Source organism: Marmota monax, unplaced genomic scaffold, assembly GCF_021218885.2.
Source record: "Marmota monax isolate L192 unplaced genomic scaffold, Marmota_monax_Labrador192_F-V1.1 WCK01_AAM20220418_F8-fsc00170, whole genome shotgun sequence".
NCBI lineage: Eukaryota > Metazoa > Chordata > Mammalia > Rodentia > Sciuridae > Marmota > Marmota monax.
The window spans coordinates 3,122,845-3,140,626 of record NW_026692395.1 but is presented as its reverse complement, the minus strand read 5'-3'; the positions used below and the strand labels follow the sequence as shown (position 1 = coordinate 3,140,626).

At 44.8% G+C, this 17,782-nt stretch overlaps 1 protein-coding gene across 2 annotated transcripts in view; it reads left to right on the top strand.

Annotated features, from left to right (window-relative positions):
* The first annotated feature begins 1,864 nt into the window (after window positions 1-1,864).
* Window positions 1,865-17,782, top strand: part of Shroom4 (shroom family member 4) — a 216,931-nt gene continuing 201,013 nt past the window's right edge. The window contains exon 1 of one of the 2 annotated variants that reach the window (XM_046442556.2): window positions 1,865-2,115. In XM_046442556.2, the coding sequence (XP_046298512.1) occupies window positions 1,999-2,115 (117 nt within the window). In that variant the 5' untranslated portion in view covers window positions 1,865-1,998. The remainder of the gene's footprint in view (window positions 2,116-17,782) is intronic. The other variant, XM_058578706.1, reaches the window with a different exon arrangement.

Sequence of the window (17,782 nt, the reverse complement as noted above, 5' to 3'; positions counted from 1 at the left end):
CATCATAGAGATCTTATCCTAGAAAGGGAAAAAAAAGTTGGTTTCAAGCTAGGTCAGAGCAAATGCTGTGTCACAGATAAGCATACAATTAGCCTACAATTAAGAATCAACAAGCTATTTAAATTCACAGCACCAAAAGAATCAAAATTAAAATATAAAACAGGGCCTGGGAGTGTTGCTGGGTGGTAGAGCACATTTGCCTAGCATGTGTGAGGGCCTCCACTCCCAGCACTGCCAAAAAAAAAAAAAAAAAAAAGGAAAAGGAAAAGAAAAAAAAATGACAATAAGCTGAGATGCCATTTTCTCAAAACCCTGCATTTTAGTGGAAAAAATGCAAAAGAATAAACACGATCAAGACTGTCTTCTCAGGTCTAAAAGTCTCCAAGATAGAGGATGATTTCCCATGTGAATCACCTCTAAGAACTATAAAAAAGTGGGCTACCCAAACTGCCATTTTATTAAAGAAAAGTCGGGTCAGCATCATATAGTGCAGACAGTCCCGGGGAATGAGAAGAAAGGATTGATGGGGAGCCTGTGAGAGAAGTTCCCCTGTCCTGCTGGGACACAGGGCAGATGGCAGTGAGTCTAAGAGGCAATGACAGGTGAAGAAATGGAGGCAGGCAGTGGAAAGATTGACCCCAGAAAGACGGCTGTGGAAGGAAGGGGCCACTGTGTGTTTGCTGGCCACAAGGAAGAAGCTGCACAAGAACCCAGAAAGACACTAAACAAGCAGGAGAGTGAGAACGTCCCGTTAAGTCACAACTGACTTGTCAACACTTTTCCTGTTAGGGTGAGGTCCTTTAAAAACTCACCGCCCACGTGTGGCCATAGAGAAAACATGGGAGATTGACCTGCCCAGGTCAAGGTTGAGAAATTAGCATCAGATTCAGTAAGAAATTCTATTCTGGAGGCTGTTATTGTGGCTGTTTTGTTTGGTCTGATCTGAAGCCCAGCTGAGACACAACAGGCTCTAGAACGAACAGATACATTTGGGACCCTATCTAAAGGCTGATTCTTCCCAAAGGCACAACATTGTTAATTGGCCAGCCTATCAATGGATGCTCTTTCCTGTAGGTTTGTTTAGAGACAATGCTGCTAGTCATAAAGTTTGCCGATTCCTGGCTTGGTCATTCAGTGGGGCGAGTGCAAGGCTGTGCCAGGACCTCCAGAGACTGGGACACACGCAAGCACGGTGCTACCCATAGACGCCAGCGCTGAGCCAGGGTGCCGCTGAGCCCGGGCAGGGGGCATCCTCAAAGTGCTCCTTTATTTAGACTATTGCTCCCGGGCAGTGTTTCCTAATGTCCCCATACACCTAGCGCATACACACAGTGCAGCCTGCAAACACAGCCCCACTGTGTTCATGGCCTGCTTACTTTCCTTTCCACCGCTCTAGGCAAGGTTCTCAAATTAGCAGCCTTGTTAACCCTCCCAGGACCCAGTTCTCGGGACCTTCAGAGAAAAAGGCAGGAACGCGCAGATCAGGAAACCCGAGTTCCAGCCCACTCGGCCGCGCGGGCCATCCACACTAAGGACGTTCAGCTCCCCTGCCCCGGCGGGCTGGAGGGCGGGGAGCCGGCAGTGAAGAGGAGGACCGAAGAGGGGGCTGCTTGAATGAAACAATGTAACAATTGATGTGAGGCCTCGCCTCGCCCCCCCTCCCCGGCGATCCTATAGGCGAGGTCCCAGTGACCGCCCCGCCCCATCGCCCCGTTTTCTGGTCCATTACGCGCTATCCCTCCGCCTCTCCTTCTTTCTTTTCTTTTCTTTCTTTTTTCCCCTTCTCCTTTCCCCCCCTCTCTCCCCCTTTCTCCAGCTCCGTGTCATTTCCTCCTTGCGCTCGGGCAGCAAGCGAGCGTCTCCAGCCGGGAGAGTAGGCGGAGCGGGGCGGTGCGGGGTGGCGCAGCGCTGGAGGGCGATGGTGGCGGAGCTGCTGGGGGCGGAGACCAAGTAGCCCCCGCGGAAAAGGAGCCCGGCGGCGCCTGAGGCGAGCCGAGGATGGAGAACCGGCCTGGGTCCTTCCAGTACGTCCCTGTGCAGCTGCAAGGGGGCGCGCCCTGGGGCTTCACCCTTAAGGGGGGTCTGGAACACTGCGAGCCGCTCACCGTGTCTAAGGTAAGGCTGCGGCTCTGCCCGAGCGGCGCCCAACTTTGAATGGGCAAGTGGATGCGCAGCTGCCGCCGGATGGGCCCTCCGATCTGCTGGGAGACTTGGCCCCGATTCGGGGTGAAAGCCCATCCGAGGGGCGTGAGCAGCACGGAGGAGTCGTGCCAGCAGCCCAGGCGCAGACATCCCCTAAGGGTGGCCGGAGCAAGGGAGGAGAGCACTGCTGGCCCGGAGCTAGAGGCTTGCGCACAGACACACTCCAGGGGCGCTGGAGCAGCTTTTGCTCTCCCACGTCGGGGAGGCTACTCCCCCGGTTTGGGCTGGAGGAAGTGGAGGCTGTTGGGGGTTTCTCCTTGGAGGCCCTTATGCCCCTGCGGGACAGCGAGGGGCTGCAGGCACAGGCAGTGCAGCTTGGCAGCTCTCTTGGCTCGCTCGCCGGCCGCCCCACCAGGGCAGGTTGCAGGGCCAGGCGTCCGGTGTGGCAACGGAGATGAGGCATGGGTGGCTTTCGTCAGCTTCACTTCCCACAGCCGGACGCGCAGATCCATTCAGCTCTTGGGGCGTTGCTGCCGCCTCTTGGGCTCGGCCTGTCCCTCACTCCAGAGTCCTGTCCCAGCGCCGGCGAGATTTCCTGCACGTTGAGAAGTGTGGAGGAAACTTTTGCGCCATGGAGCGCAGCTGTGCTGGAGCTGCTGCCGCCGCTGCCGCCAGGGTTTGTTTGTTTTAGGAGGCAGTGATCTGCTGGAAGCCAAGTTGCAGCGGAGGACAGGAGAGAGTAGCTCTCCTGAGTGCTTGAGGAACCCCAAAGCAAGCCGCCCCGAGTAGGAGTGAGGGTAGTGGGTGGGAGCAGCGGGGGCTGTTACTGGGAACAGTAACTTGTAGGACCACTCGCCCTGAGGCACTAGATTGTCAAGTGAAGGAACCTCACAACTTGATCTGATTCTTGTTGTTGTTTTGGTTTCTGTTAAATATTCAAATCTCTTAAATACTCAAATAGCTCTCTTCCTTCCAAACCACTCACATTACAATTGAGATTGTAGATGTGGGTTCAGGAGGGAGATAGGAAGATGTGGCTTCTCAGCAGGGATCAGTGTCGCTAAAGATTTTTTGGGGGGGAGGGCTTTTTCATGTTGCTGTCTCAGCAGGGATTTTGTGAATACGACTCCCCAACACACATGCACACCTTGTATACCATGTCCACTGTTGTAGCCTTCCATCAGAGTTGCTGGCTAACTTGTGGTGTGGGGGTCCTTCAGGCCTGGGGGCAACCCTGGAGTTTGCTCTAGGTGGTACCAGTCAGCTTCAGTAGTCTGAGGTATGCTGAGACAACATTTTGGAGCATGGGTAAGGACCCCTGGGATCTTTAGCTTCCCCAAACTAGTCCAGATCTTCATCCCCATTCCTTCATAATTGTCATGTATTTCTAACCAGCCTGAAATGCCTTTGTCACCAACTATCATGCTCTTTCATTCTCCTTCCATCCTTCTTTGGAGTAATACAGTTTTAAAAAAAATAACACACACACGTCTCAAACAACCCACTTAGGAGAGGGGAATCCTAGCCTTCAGGAATTTCTCCTAATCACTAGTCTCCCCTCTCTTTCTACCAAGGTCACAATGGGATATGCGGCCCTCTCTGGTCTGGCAGTTCCTCCCTTTCTTTTCCTCCTCCCTCTACCCACAGAATTTCCACAGACAATCTGTCTTGGAGAGGTCATTTCTCTGTTCTGCCCAGGGCTGACCCAGTCTGAGGGGCAGCCTAAGAGCGTGCTTGCTGCTGTGGTCCAGGATTATATTGTGAGCATGCAGGAGCATGACAGGGGGTGTTATGAAGTATGGGGCAGCCAGCAACTTGTGGTCTGGCTGGGGGATTATTTGAGGATAGATGAGGGTTTTCTTGGCCAAGCTGTTGAGGAAGTGCCTCATATGTTGAGACACAGGGTGTTTTTAATGATTTCTTTTCTGCTGAATGTAGAGTTGACCTCTATTATGTGAAGACTCATTATTACACGGATTTGGACATCCAGCAGGTAAAATCAGTTCTCCCATTCTTCCCAAATAACCTGACTCCTGTAAAAAAAGCTTTTACTGTAAGTAAGAGCTAGCTGTAAATGGCCTTAGAATTATAGAAAAGGGTAAAGTATTTTTTCAGTGCAACGGTTGCCTGTAATTTTTTCTTGGCAAGACACTCTGTGGCATATTTCATGAATCCCATTTCCATTTTGCACCTTAGTTTTGTTTCCCTTTATGCTCCAGAACAATATAGATTTCTCCCTGAAAATAGCCTTCTTAGTCTGCACATACTGGTGGGAATGGACTGGAAGGGAATAGAAATAGAAATGGATTGGCAGATTGAAAACTTGACTTCTAATCCTTGCTCTGTTGCTCTATAGTTCTGAAATCCTGGGCCTAAGCAGCCCCAGGTCTAAAGTGAAATTCAAAGGGTGGCCTTAAATGATACCCCCACAGTCTAATAGCCCAACTTTTATTATGCTAGCTCTGGTCCTCTTTTCCCCAGAAGCACTTCCCAGGAGTGAGGAAGATGACTTGTTTCATTTGCATACAGTGTTACTATTTGCAATGTGATTCCAGGTCCTTGTTTCCTTGGTCTCTTAGAGCCACAGTGTAGGCAGTCAGGGATTGAGGCTGCCTAGATCTATGACTCAGTGAATCAATGGCAGGCTCCAAGTCCATTTGTTTTCTTCCCCTCAGAGAGTCTCTTGATTCTTCTGGTAGGACTGGAGTGTGTGAGGGAGCTTGGGGTAAAAACATTCAGGGATATATCCATCCCACCAGCCTCCCAGCCCAGTGATGCTTTCCATGACTTCCTAGGTGAGGACTGAGTTGTGGGTATACCCTGATGGAGTCTGGGCTCAGGGGAGAGGAGAGGACTATTTGGTGACTCCATATCACTTGGGTCACACAGAGACAGATGATGCAAGAACCATGGTAGAAAATGACAGCAAATCTACTTTGGTGTATAGGAAAAAAACAAAATGATTTGGGTCTGGCACAGCATGTCATCCTTGAGATAGAGACATCTGGGGAGTAGGGATTTGAGAAAAGGTGATTAGTTAGAGAAGGCATGGGGTGTGCGTACTCATATTTGTCATGGAAGAACCTTTGGACCAGGAAATGATCACGTTGGGGGAATCATCAGTTCCCACTAGCTCCTATGATTTTCCTAAATGTGGGGCATTCTGCTGCCTGATTTATGGAGAGTTGTATAGTCTCCTGAAAAATCAAGATACAAAGAAAGGAAATGTTAAAAGTATAATAGTGATTATCCTAAGTGTTAAGGGATGGTGTTATGAATTTTCCATATTTTGCATTTCTAGTGAGGTCATGCTAATGAGTATGAGAAACATGACCCACAAAGGAATTGGGCCCATAACCTGGGCATTATTAATTCATTTGGTTAGTATTATATACTACCTCATTAACTCAGGGAGCCTGTCTGGATGAAATGGGGATTCTCTTCTAATCACGTTTTGTTACTTAGGGTTCCTCCTCTACAGGGTAGACAGTCATCCATGAAGTTGACTCCCTGCGTTGAAATAAAGATACTCCATGGAGGATGGGTGAACTTTGCAAGGTTCTGAAACCAATGGTTCTGCATCACATAGGGCCTCTCAGAGGCCTTGGGGACTCAGGTGGTATTGTCCTGTGATGTGTGTATGCATGTGTGTGTGTGAGCGAGAGATGGACAGATGGACAGAGTAGCTGAATTGTAGTATGGGGTCCCAATATTCATTTCAAGTTCTTAGGAATGTGTCCTAAGGTTGACTGATGGTGGTGAAAAGAAAGTGTGGAAACCAGGGTGGGGATGCAGGGAAAAGACAAGGAGGAAAATTGGAGAGGACAGAAGAAGGGCCCACCCTCCACATTTGTCATTGTCCTGGCCCATTTTTTGGTAGGTATCTCCACCTGGCACAGTGAAGCAAGTGAACTAGGTACTGCCCTGGAACAAAATTGGGTGGGGTAGGGGAGTAGCCAGGAGGGGAAAAAAGCTTCACCTCCCTCCACCGAATATGCACTGATGTCCCTGAAGTTGCTGTATCATTTTACATACTCTACATCCAAGTCTCTGTTTGCAGAGTGATGGTGAGCATATCTTTACCATCTTTATTATCACAGATGATGTGAAAACAAACCCGAATACTATTTGGTGCCCTTAGCCCAGGACAATGGCAGGCCATGACCTTTAAGCTGTTTTTAAGCCCTTCTCCCTTCCCCAGTCTGACCTTATTTCTAGAAGTTCCCAAAGAGGCTTCATAAGAGGACCTGAACTATCAGATTGAGAATGCCTCATGGCTAGTAGTTCATTTGGTGGCAATTTCACATTCTTGTTGGATGCAGAGATCGTATTCTGTGAGCAGTGATAGTTCCTTTGAGACCTTCTCAGCTGTGTTAACAGACCAGGCACAGCCCCAGACCAGGGCCTGACACTCACAAAGGGAACTTCATGGGATGTACTTCTCAGAAGCTTAATCCAGACTGGTAGATGAATCCCCTCATCATCTTTGCCTCTAGAATCAGAAAAGATGTCAACTGCTTCAGTTCCTCAACTGTTGCCTTCTCCTAGAAAGTAGAGAGCATCTGGGGGCATGGGATAGAAATCCATTCAGAGAGAGAGACAGAATGTCAGAACAGTGGGTGGCATGTTTGGCTAACCCTTAGGTACCTACCACTTTAGGCCCCATTGATCTTTATGCATAATACACCTGGCACCCTGTTGAGATCCCCAATTTTCTCCCTGAAGTGAAAAAGGTCAAGCTTGGTTTTCCCTCTCCAAAACCTAGGACAAAGAAAATAATTCAACTCCAACTGGAAGACACTTGAGCATTGTCCCTTAAAATAATTAAAATGAGGGCGGGGTTGTGGCTCAGTGGCAGAGCGCTTGCCTAGCATGTGTGAGGCACTGGGTTCAATTCTCAGCACACTTATCAAGAAATAAAATAAAAAGGTGCATTGACAACTAATATATATTAAAAAAATATTAAAATGAATCTCTTCTTCCTCTTTCCAACCCCCCCCCCCGGAATTTTTTATAGAGAAAAGAGACACTCGAACTTGAGATTGGTAGTTCTGGAGTGATTGAGTGGAGGGAACATCATGGTTTTTATAGTTTGGCTTCTTCAGAACCACAGGGGAAAAGATGCTGACCCATATCTGAAAAGTTAATAAAGAACCACAGAAATTTCATGAAAGGGCTGTTCTCAGTGCCTGCCCTTCACCCCCAAATGCCAAAGGACACACCTAACTCACACTAGTGCTATTCTTGGTGGAGAATCTCAGAGTGAGGAGAGCTTTTCCGGGGTTACCTAGTTTAAGACCGTTTCTGGAACCTGTGCTATAGTGCTTCCAAGCCTGTTCTCCAGTGGTCATAGGGGAACTTGCTCCCTTCTAAGCATGTCCATTTCATTGTTGGAAAGTCTTGGCTGTGGGTGACACCCTTAGGTGGAACTGAAGTCATTTGCTCTGTCTGTCTGTCATTCATGGGTCCAAGCTTCACCTTTTGGAATCACACAGAACAAAGACTTTCTCTCTTTTAGGACAGTCCTTGGGAGAACTAAAAACAAAGATGATGTCCTGTTATCTCAGTTTTCTAGGCTTAAGAGCTCCAATTATTCAACTGTTTCTAAGGGCATCTGGTATTCAGTCTCCCCTCTTGATTCCTTCTTTAGATTAACTCTAGTTTGTCCATACTCTTCTTAAATTATGGAGTCTACAACAGAATAGAATGGGATAACTAAGGAGAGTGACCAAAGTTACTTTATTTTTGGTGCTGGGAATCAAACCCAGGGCCTCATACATACTAAACATGCATTCCATCATTGAGCTACACCCCCAGTCCTGGACCATTCTTGTTAAAAATATAGCTGAAGATCATTTTGGCTCTTTCTGGGGGTCCTGTGTCAGACAAAACCTTTTGGTGAAAGTACCTATGCTGCCACCAAGACATACTCGCCTGAGAACTCTACATGGGCCTTAGAGGGCTGCCACATAATAGCTTCATGAGGGTCACATTTTAGATTTTTTCCTTCTCTTACCCAAGGCCAGCCTTCGGAAAGATATTCTGGGGAGATGAGAGAGAAGACATAAGCCTTGACTTCAATGAGCATATATGTTTATACAAAGAGGTTATTAAGTTACAGAGGAGGAATTTGTATAATAGAAGAAGGAAGTGGCATTTAATGAATAGTGTCAAAGTCAGAATTCCAGATTTTTTTTTTTTTTACCTCTCTGAACTTAATTTTCCCCTTCTGGGAAAAATAGTTGTCTCCAAGATTGAAAATGCTAACCATATGTGACATATAAGCAGTCTCCAAAGTACAGAGTCTCTATGTAGGATTTTTGGAGACAGCTCTCTCTGCCCCATGCCCTGTCAGGTATTTGTCTTCACTCATACTGCCACTGGCTCCTGCAATTACAAAGGTTCCTACAATCCTGAGATTCTGGGGTTTCCCATCTGGATCTGGAATGCCCACAAGAGGCACCGCTGCTGAAGGTCTTGAAGAGACATCCTTGTCTGTTCATGTCCCCACATGTACCAATTGTCACCTGAGCTGGGAAAATACCTTTCTTTATTATAAATCCCTGATCAGGGAGTGGATGGGAGTAGGGCTTTATCCTCACTATTTTTGAAGGATGAGGAATCTAGGGGAGACAGAGTTGAAGTCTAGGAAACAAATCCTCACAGACACATGGCAGTTTATAGTGGTTAGTTTCAGAAAAATTCTGGAGAGTCCTATTTAATCCATAGGGTACAATTGATGAAATTACACAACCTAACCGTTGTTTATAATATTCTGTCTACAAGAAAGGATATTCATACTTCAAGCTTATTTACCAAAAGTTATTCTTTGAAAATATCCATCCATAAGTTAAAGACCACACATTCTCTAAATAGCTATATTCTCTAAATAGCACTAATGTGAGTTAGGTGTGTCTTTTGGCATTTGGGGGTGAAGGGCAGGCACTGAGAACAGCCCTTTCATGAAATTTCTGTGAGCTCTACCACTGAGCCATACCCCCAGTCCTCAGAAGATCTGGGTAAGCTTGGGATTTCTACTATCATCCGTGCCCAAGGTGCTCATATCTCTGATGCTGGATCCAGATGTGTATGCAAGGTTACATTTCCCCAGAAACTGAAATCCAGGTTTACCTGAGAATTATCATGTAGTCAGTAAGTAACCTTTTTATATTAGCTATATTGGTATTAAGATTACTTGCAGTTGTCTTCTAAAGAGTCAAATATTTCCTCCTTGGTGCTCCCTGATCTACTCCCTTTAGACAGACTTCAATTAAAAGTCATTGATGAATAAGTTGAGATACTATTTTTTCCTGGCTAAATTTTATATTCTAAGGACTTGCATGGAGGAGAAGTTTGTCTCCTTACAGTCCTTAGCCCCATCCAGTGTAAATAGGCCAAGTGGAAAGATTGTCATGTGCATTAATGTTGCAATGGATGATCCGTTCTTCCTCACATCACACTGGCATGTTTATTTGGGCACACAGCCATCTTGGCTGGGCACTGCATTTGCAAGGATCAAAATGACTGGATCTCTCAAAGTGAGCTAACCTCTCCTCTTTAACTTCACCTCCACACCCTCCTCTTTCAGTGATGGCCATGTCACAGAATGAGCACTGTCTTGTGGCAAAAGAAACACATTTTCCATGCATCTAGGCTGTTCTTTCATGTCCAGTCTTTAGTTCCCAGCCCCCACCCACCCACACCAGTTGCTTGAGGCCTACATTTTGGACTCTCATTCAAGTGCCACTGACTCTTTGTTCATTCATTGGCTGCCTTTCCCTCTGTCCAAAACCCAACTTTTTTTTTTCTAATTTGGTCACAGTGTGCCCTTCTAGTCTGCTGTACCAGCTATGTCCCTTTTGGCTCGGCCATGCTTCCGGTTGGGGGGGATAGAGAAGCTCACAAAGTTGAAGATGATGGGTTTGCAAACACACAGGAAATAACAGCAGAATCAGAGGGAAATTTTTCTCACACTGCATTGCTTTCTATCCTGTTTCAGTGAAGGACAGGACCATTGTCATTTCACATTCCTTATGGTGTCTTATCACTTTGAAGAGTAATCTCAGCATGTCCCTGTGCCTCTATGTACCCTCCTATTTCTTCTCAGACCCTCCATGGGGCAAGTTTCTGTTTTATTGAAGGCTTGCTAAGGGCTCCAAGGTCCTTGCTTGGTCTGGGCTGTGGAAGTGTGGAGGTGACTGACAGTAAGTAGGCAATTCTCACAGTGCATTTCTTTTCTCCACACTACTGCTTCCTATCTTTCAAGAAGTGGCTGTTTCCTGGTATGTTCTCAGGCATGGCATGGTCTGTTAACTTTCACTCAAGTCTTTTAATGTTACATCTATGAGGAATGTGGGAGGTGGGACTCATTTGACAGGATCAAGGGTTAAGCCCAGTGACGAACAGACCCTTTGTGAGATCTTCTGTCCCCCACCCAAATGTCACTCAACAGAGTCTTGCTGTATGGTCTTCTCTCTTCCTGAGCCTCTGGCAGAGACGTTTTGAATGGTTCTCCTATACTGCCTTTTACGGTCTATCAGAAACTGATTTTTGTTTTGAGGGAGGGGGTTGGAGGTGAGATGAGGTAGAACTAGAAGTAAAGCTGGTTTGACTAGTTATTCTGGAAAGGGGCTAGAGGCTCATGGCTGCAGCCCCATCTTTGCTTATGAGAGGATGACAAGCTAAAGCCTTGCTTTGTTGAGCTGTCTTTCTGTTTTCCATTTCTCTTTGTTTGTGTTTGGTTTAAGTAAAACCCCCCTGAAATGTACAGGTAGGCGGCTCTTAATGGCATCTTATCTCTGATGGAGAGTGAGTGATGACATTTTGGTGCCTCAGGGGGTGAGGAAGTATTGGGTCTGACTCTTGCATGTTCTTTGGAGGAATTGACTGAGGCTGTGGTGTTCTGTTGATTTCAGTTGGCAATCCAGAAGGATCATGATAATTGACTGAAAAGTGGATCGTGGGAGGATCTGGAAACTTCTAAATCGTCACAGAGTGTAGGCCATCTAGTTTGGGTTGGATCTCAGTGACCTCTTGTACCCAAAGAGTGATCAGGGCCTCACATGGTGTGATCAGAGAGGTGGTAGACCTGCTCTGTGGCACATATGGCTGTTTCTAGATGTTTTATGTAGACTCCCATTCAATTTTTACAGTAAAATTTTTAGGTAGATATTGATGTTCCAGTTGTGCAGATAAAAGGATGGAAGTTCAGGGGTGATAGACTCCTGAAGTCACTCAGTAAGTGGAAGAGCTGGCATTCAAATTTATTTATTTTTGTTTTTGCAGTGCTGGGATAGAATCCAGGCCAGGAACTTGCACATGTTAGGCAAGTGCTCTACCACTGAGCTACATCCCTGGCATTCAAATTTACTTCTGTGTGATTCCAAATTCCAGATTCTTTGCATGATACCATGTTTACACAAGTTAGAGAAAGAGAAAACTGGGAGAGAGGAGTGGGCAAATGAAATTTAATGAAGAAACTGCTAATATTACCAATAATCACTCCTTAGCATTTTTAAATTTTAATTCTCAAATCAGAGTAAAAGAACTGGGCTAGGATTCAGAAGACCCAAAGTGTGTATTTTTTTCCCTGCAGTACTGGGGATGGAACCCAGGGCCATGAGCAAGAGCTCTACCACTGAGCCACACCCCCAGTCCTTAGAAGATCTGAAGTTTCCTTTTAACTCTGCCATTCAAGACTTTCATGACCTTGGGCAAGTCATTTCCCTGTTTCTCAGTTTCCCTATTTGAAAAATGAAGATAATAATTCATTTTTGTTTATCTCCCCATTGTCCAATAGGGAGAGAGATTAATTTTATCCTTTGTTGCATATAAATGATAGAGATGTGATTTTAAAAAAATAAAGTGTTCCACAGGTGTCCCTTATTGAACAGAAATTCTCCTAAGAGAATTTTTGAACTAAAAAAAATGAGCATTTGAAGTTACTGAATCTTTGGGAGTTGTGTAAAATAGCAGGACACCTTTAGTGTGATGTCTGCAGCTGCCAGAAGGAGGAAGACCAGATATGATTTCTGGCTAATTTCCAAACAGCCAGCACTTTAAAAGGCTATGCTAAAACCTTGTTTGGCTGTCCTAAGAGCTCTCGATTAAGCCTCCAATCAATCAATCAATCAGTCAATCAGTCAACCAACCAGTCAACACAGATTTGTTGAGCACTTTGTAAAGTGCCTAACCCTAAAGTAGAAAATTTGAGAGATGACCACCATAGAAGACCTGGTCCCTGGATTCTCAAAGAGATGATAGGTTTGTTGAAGAGTGGTATTTATTGCAAGCCCAGGGAACAAAAGCTTTAAGTGCCGAAGCCATGGGATAGCATCTAAGAGCAACCTTTATTCAGTGGGAAGAGATTTCATTGTGGGTTGATGTGGTTAGGAGATTTGTGGGAAAATGAAGAAGAACTGGAGCTGGGCCTGGAGGGTTACATGGGATTTAGGTAGGTTGGGGAGGAAGAAGGGTGTTCATTGCAAAAATAATAAGCACTACATATCCTAAAGACGCAGACAAGAGTCTAAAGCCAGTTGTTTCACCCCACGTTGAACTGACAGCATAAGGACATAGTTTGAGGTGTTTGTTCATTTATTCACTTATTAATTTATTCATTAATTTTATTGAAGGCCTATTTTAGGAGAGGAGCTATTCTTTCTATGGCCTAAGAAACTGCACAGAGCTCCATAGATGTTGCTTTTATTTGTTAATTCTTTTTTTAAAATATTTTTTTAGTTGTAGTTGGACACAATACCTTTATTTCATTTATTTATTTTTATTTGGTGCTGAGGATCAAACCCAGGGCCTTGCACATGCTAGATGAGCACTCTACACCAGAGCCGCAACCCCAGCTCCTTATTTGTTAATTCTAACAAATAATTTTATAGTGCATATGATGGGCCAGGCACTAATTATATATATAATTATATATATATATATATATATATATATATATATATATATATATATATAAACTCATTTATTAACCCTCTTTTATAGATGAGGAAATTGAGGCATAGTGAGATTAGATAACTTACCCAATGCCATCTTGCTTGTGCAGCAGGATAGAAAAGTGAGTCAATGGAGACAGTTGTAGAATGATTGGATGCAGAGTTAGGTGAATTCAACTGTGAATGGAGAACCCAGAAAACTGGGCTGTAGAATGGATGCAGGTTGGAAATAGGTGGCCCTTTTTTGTTATTTTGATAATTAACATATTAAAAATAAAGTACCTGTCATAGTACCAGTCACATAAGTGCTTGAATGAGGAAAGATCTGAATTGAATAATGGATAGGAAGGGACAATGTGAAGGAATCAGTTGTCCTGAGAAAGTGTTGTCTTGTTCTACATTAGTGAGTTACCAGAGGTGAGTGATAATATATACCACTGAATAAATGAAGAAGTAGGAATCAGAGATGAAGCCAATATTTTCAATCTAGAAGGCTCTGAGTGATGATGGGGGTTGGGAAGGGGAACCAGTTTTAGTTCAATTTTGGATCTTCTGAGACTGAGGTGTCTGTAGAACAATCAAGCTAAATAGTCCCAAAGGCAGTTAGAGGCCTGGAGGAGAGGGTTTGTTTGTTTACTTAAGGACACTGATCTGTTAAAACAACAAGTCATTATTTTTAGGAACATAATGGTCAGCACACACAATTTACTAATCTATTGATTGTTGTGGAAATTAGTTAATTGCCAGACAATCTCGTGCCCCAAAGACATGGGAAACAGGCCTGCTTTGTTATTTAATGCGCCTTCCTGGCCACAGTTTGTCTCCTTATCTCCTCCCATCTGCTGGATGCCTAGTCAGCTGAGGTGTTGCTAGTTGGAGTTCTTTTCATATAACTTAGAACTTGCAAGTAATGGGAAAGTGGAAAAATCAATCAAAAAAAAAAAAGTAGAAGAAACTGTCAAAATGCCAAACTTCAGACTGAAATGTTAAAATGGTTTGAGGCTGTTAAAAAACATCAGTTGACTTGCCAAGATGTTTAAGGATTGTTTTCTCTATGTGAAAAACAAAATGTGGTGGCTTGGTGAGGCAAACCTCAAACCACTGGAGTTTCAAGTCTGGGTTGCATTTTCATTGTTCCAAGTTTTATACTCTCCACAAAGTTTAGTAGTATTAATTTGTGAATATCATTGTTAATGTTGCTAAAATAGTAATGTTAATAGTAATGTGACCTTTTTAAAAGCATTGTTAAACTTGCAAGTGTGATTTCATGGCTTTAGGTGGTATCCTCACCACACTAAAATAGGAAGGAAATGGGGATTTACTTTATGAATTCATTTGCTGCAAATCTGGCTGGAAAATATTGCTTTTGAATTGAGGCTTTTGCAAGTTTGGAATGATTATCTGACCCAAACCCTAGCACTACTATCCTTTATACTTACAAGAAATTGCCTGGAAAGGTTTGCTTTGTGTGCAAATGGGCCTGTGAATTTGAGGAACAGTCCATCCCTCTCTTTTCCCCTCCTTTTTTGGATTGGCTTTCTAGATCTGTTACTACTGCTATACAGCATCACCTGTTTTTCTATGGGGCTCATTGGGGCATGGGCAGGGACTAAAATTCAGAATGTTGTAAAGGCATTCGTGCTATGGAACTTGGTCTAAATTTAGTCCCTATAACCTTGTAGACCAAACAAAACTTTTTTTTACTAGAAGGCTAATGGGCACACAAGTTCATTTACCTACTGATCTCTCAGACCTAGTGAAATAGCTTGTAATTTGTGTATGAAATTGATTTGAATATCTAGCTGCTGTGTTTCTGTTTTTTTGGAAAAAAGATCGCCTGAGGGCTCTGGCTTTTCTAAGAACCAGCTTGCTAACTTCTCTCTGCTGGGTGAGCCTGGGTGGGAGAGTGATAACTGTCCCACTCTGAATGTAAAGGGCTCAATGTGTAATTTTGAGTTTTCCCCATGCCTTTGGCTGCAAAAATATGCAATGTTCTGAAACCTGCCCAGGCCCTGCACATACTGTATCTGCTTAAGGAAGGTTTTGGCTCTTAGCCCTTCTCAGCTGCATTAGGGTTCGGGTTACATCCCTCTCCCCTTCCAGCCACTAATAAAAGCCAAAAGAATTAAGGATCAGGGAGAGTTAATTCCCACTGCTAAGACCCAGGTGGGGCCCTTCCATCTCCCATCCCCAAGGTTGGAGCCTAATTTAAGGCTGAGCTCTAGTCTAAGCCTGTAAAGTGACAGTGATCTGGAACAGGCCCCAGAAAAGCCCTTGACAATCAGGTTTTGCCCTATGCTGGCAGTTGTTCTTTCTTTTTCTTTTCTCCCTCCTGCTCTGTTGGGATATTAGAGATCAGTGACACCAGGGGACCAAGCCAACTGATGCTATTGCAGTGATGGAGATGACACATCGTGCTTCCTTCCAGCTAAACTGGGAGATGCACATGAAGTGTCTCCTTTTTTTTTTTTTAATTCCTTGACCCAACTGCAGCACAACATTGGGAGTCTTATTGGGAATAAAAAATGTCATTGATATCTCTCCCAACTCAAAAGAGATGCATAGAAATGAGCTCTGAGATGGTGAGCTCAGATGGGAAAGGGCAGCTTTGAAGAAGGATCTTGCAAGAGCTGGGATAGGCAGGAAGAAGCCTCCTTCTGGAACAAGTACACTACTGTAGTCACCTCCTCAATGGTTTTCCTTCCTTTGATCGTCCCCTCCCCCACCCCCAAATTATTTAATGGCTCCCTGCTGCCTGGAGGATGGAGCCCAAAGTACTTTAGCCTGGTTTACAGACCATTCTCCATCTGGCTCTAGTCTTACTCCCTAGCTTTCCTTCCAGGCCCCAGGTTTTCTCTATGCTCCCCCAAGTCACCTGGGAAAGTCTACCCTCTGAAGTTCCCATCCCTTAAGTGAGTGACTGGGCTGCACACTGTGTCCTTGGAAGGCCATCACTTTTCTTCTCAGTGCTCCCCCTTTAGCCTAGCCTTCAAGCCCCAGCTGTAAGCCTCAAGAGCATCATCTCTGACACCTCCTGGTGGAAGTGATGCCTCCCTCTTTGGAATGCCAGAATTCTCATTTTCCAATATCTATCTCTGGATCCATTGGCTGCCTTGTGTTTGGCTCACTGGACAGTGGCTGCATCCTTTATGTCTTCACCATCCTTGACATCTGTGCACCGGCATGAAGGAGGCTCTCCAGAATGGGTCACTGGTTAAGAGAATATGTAGAAAGAGTGAAGCAAAAATTTTGTATCTAGGGCTGGGGTTATAGTTCAGTGGTGGAGCGCTTGCCTAGCAGGTGTGAAGCACTGGGTTCAATCCTCAGCATCACTTAAAAATTAATAAAAATAAAGGTTTAAAAATTTGTACCTAGTAATGGGTAATCTTTCCCATTTTTTACTCCCAACACCAAATTAGAGGATGTAACTTGAAGATCTGAACTTACTAGTCAAGTTTCCCAGTCTTTGTGTGTCTTCAAATAAGTGGGGTGAGCCACGAATGGCACCCACATGTGAGGTAAAGATAGAGGAAACACAGAAAAAATAACGGTGGGGGTAGAAGTTGAAAAGGACCCCAGCTGCAACCCTGGATGGGAAAGGTAATGGCAGCAGTGGAGAATGGGGGTGGTTTACCTGCTTGTTCCTGGGGCTGCCTGGCTGCTACAGCTTGTGGGCTTGAACTGTGTTCTCCAGGCTTGCAAGTGGGAGAGGCCTTCTGGCAGATGATTACAACATTCCCCATGCTGTTGGAAAGCGTTGCTGTGAGACTTTTAAAACAACAGCCACCCCACTTGTTGCTATGTGTTTGGGGTGGATGTAGTGTAAGTCTTGTGCCTGATTCAAGTGTTTCACTGCTTCAACTGAGAGCTGGTAGCTTTAAGTGTACATACTTTGTGTGTGTGTGTGTGTGTGTGAGAGAGAGAGAGTGTGTGTTTTCACTTTTTTTGCTTAATCAAGCCCTAACGTGTTCTGTCTGACTGGCCTTGGATGTGACTCACTGTCTGGTATTTACACCTAATGCCTTAAGTGTCCTCATTATTTGACCATGACATTCCTTTACTCACTATTTTACTCAAGGATGAGAGGGCCAAGAAGGGCCAAAAGGGACTAATTCTGTTCTCATTCTTAATGGGGTCTAATCTCATTGGTGGCTGACTGTCTCTGTACCAGTCAATTAGGTTACGTTAGGGTACTAAAAGGGACAGGTTGAGATTTATAATGTTGAAACTCACATTGGGAGTACTGTGACAGATTAGAAGACACACTGTGGCGGCTTGTCTTAGTTTCCTCCTGCGCAGTCTACTGATGGAAAGAAATTTTGGAACAGGCCTGGAAAAGGACCCTAGAAAGTGCCTGTGTGTTTTAGGATCACGTTAAGTCTGAAAGGAATACAGAGGATGTCAGACAATCTTAAAGAAGAGATGATTCTGTCTTTGCAGGCAGAATGTTAACTTGCTTCTTATTCTTCCATGAAAGTCCTTCCAAAGCTGAAAACTTTGTCTTAGAAGCATGCTCCCAAGAGTGTGTGAATGGTAAAACCCATCAGGGGCACTCTTGTTATCAAAGGGACAGAGACTCTGATAGGAAGGACATGGCTGCTAGCATGGTCATTTGGAGGCCAGGCAGCCAGTAAATCATTTGAGAAGGAATTAAAGGTTCAAAGGGCAGGAGGGAATTCTTTGGG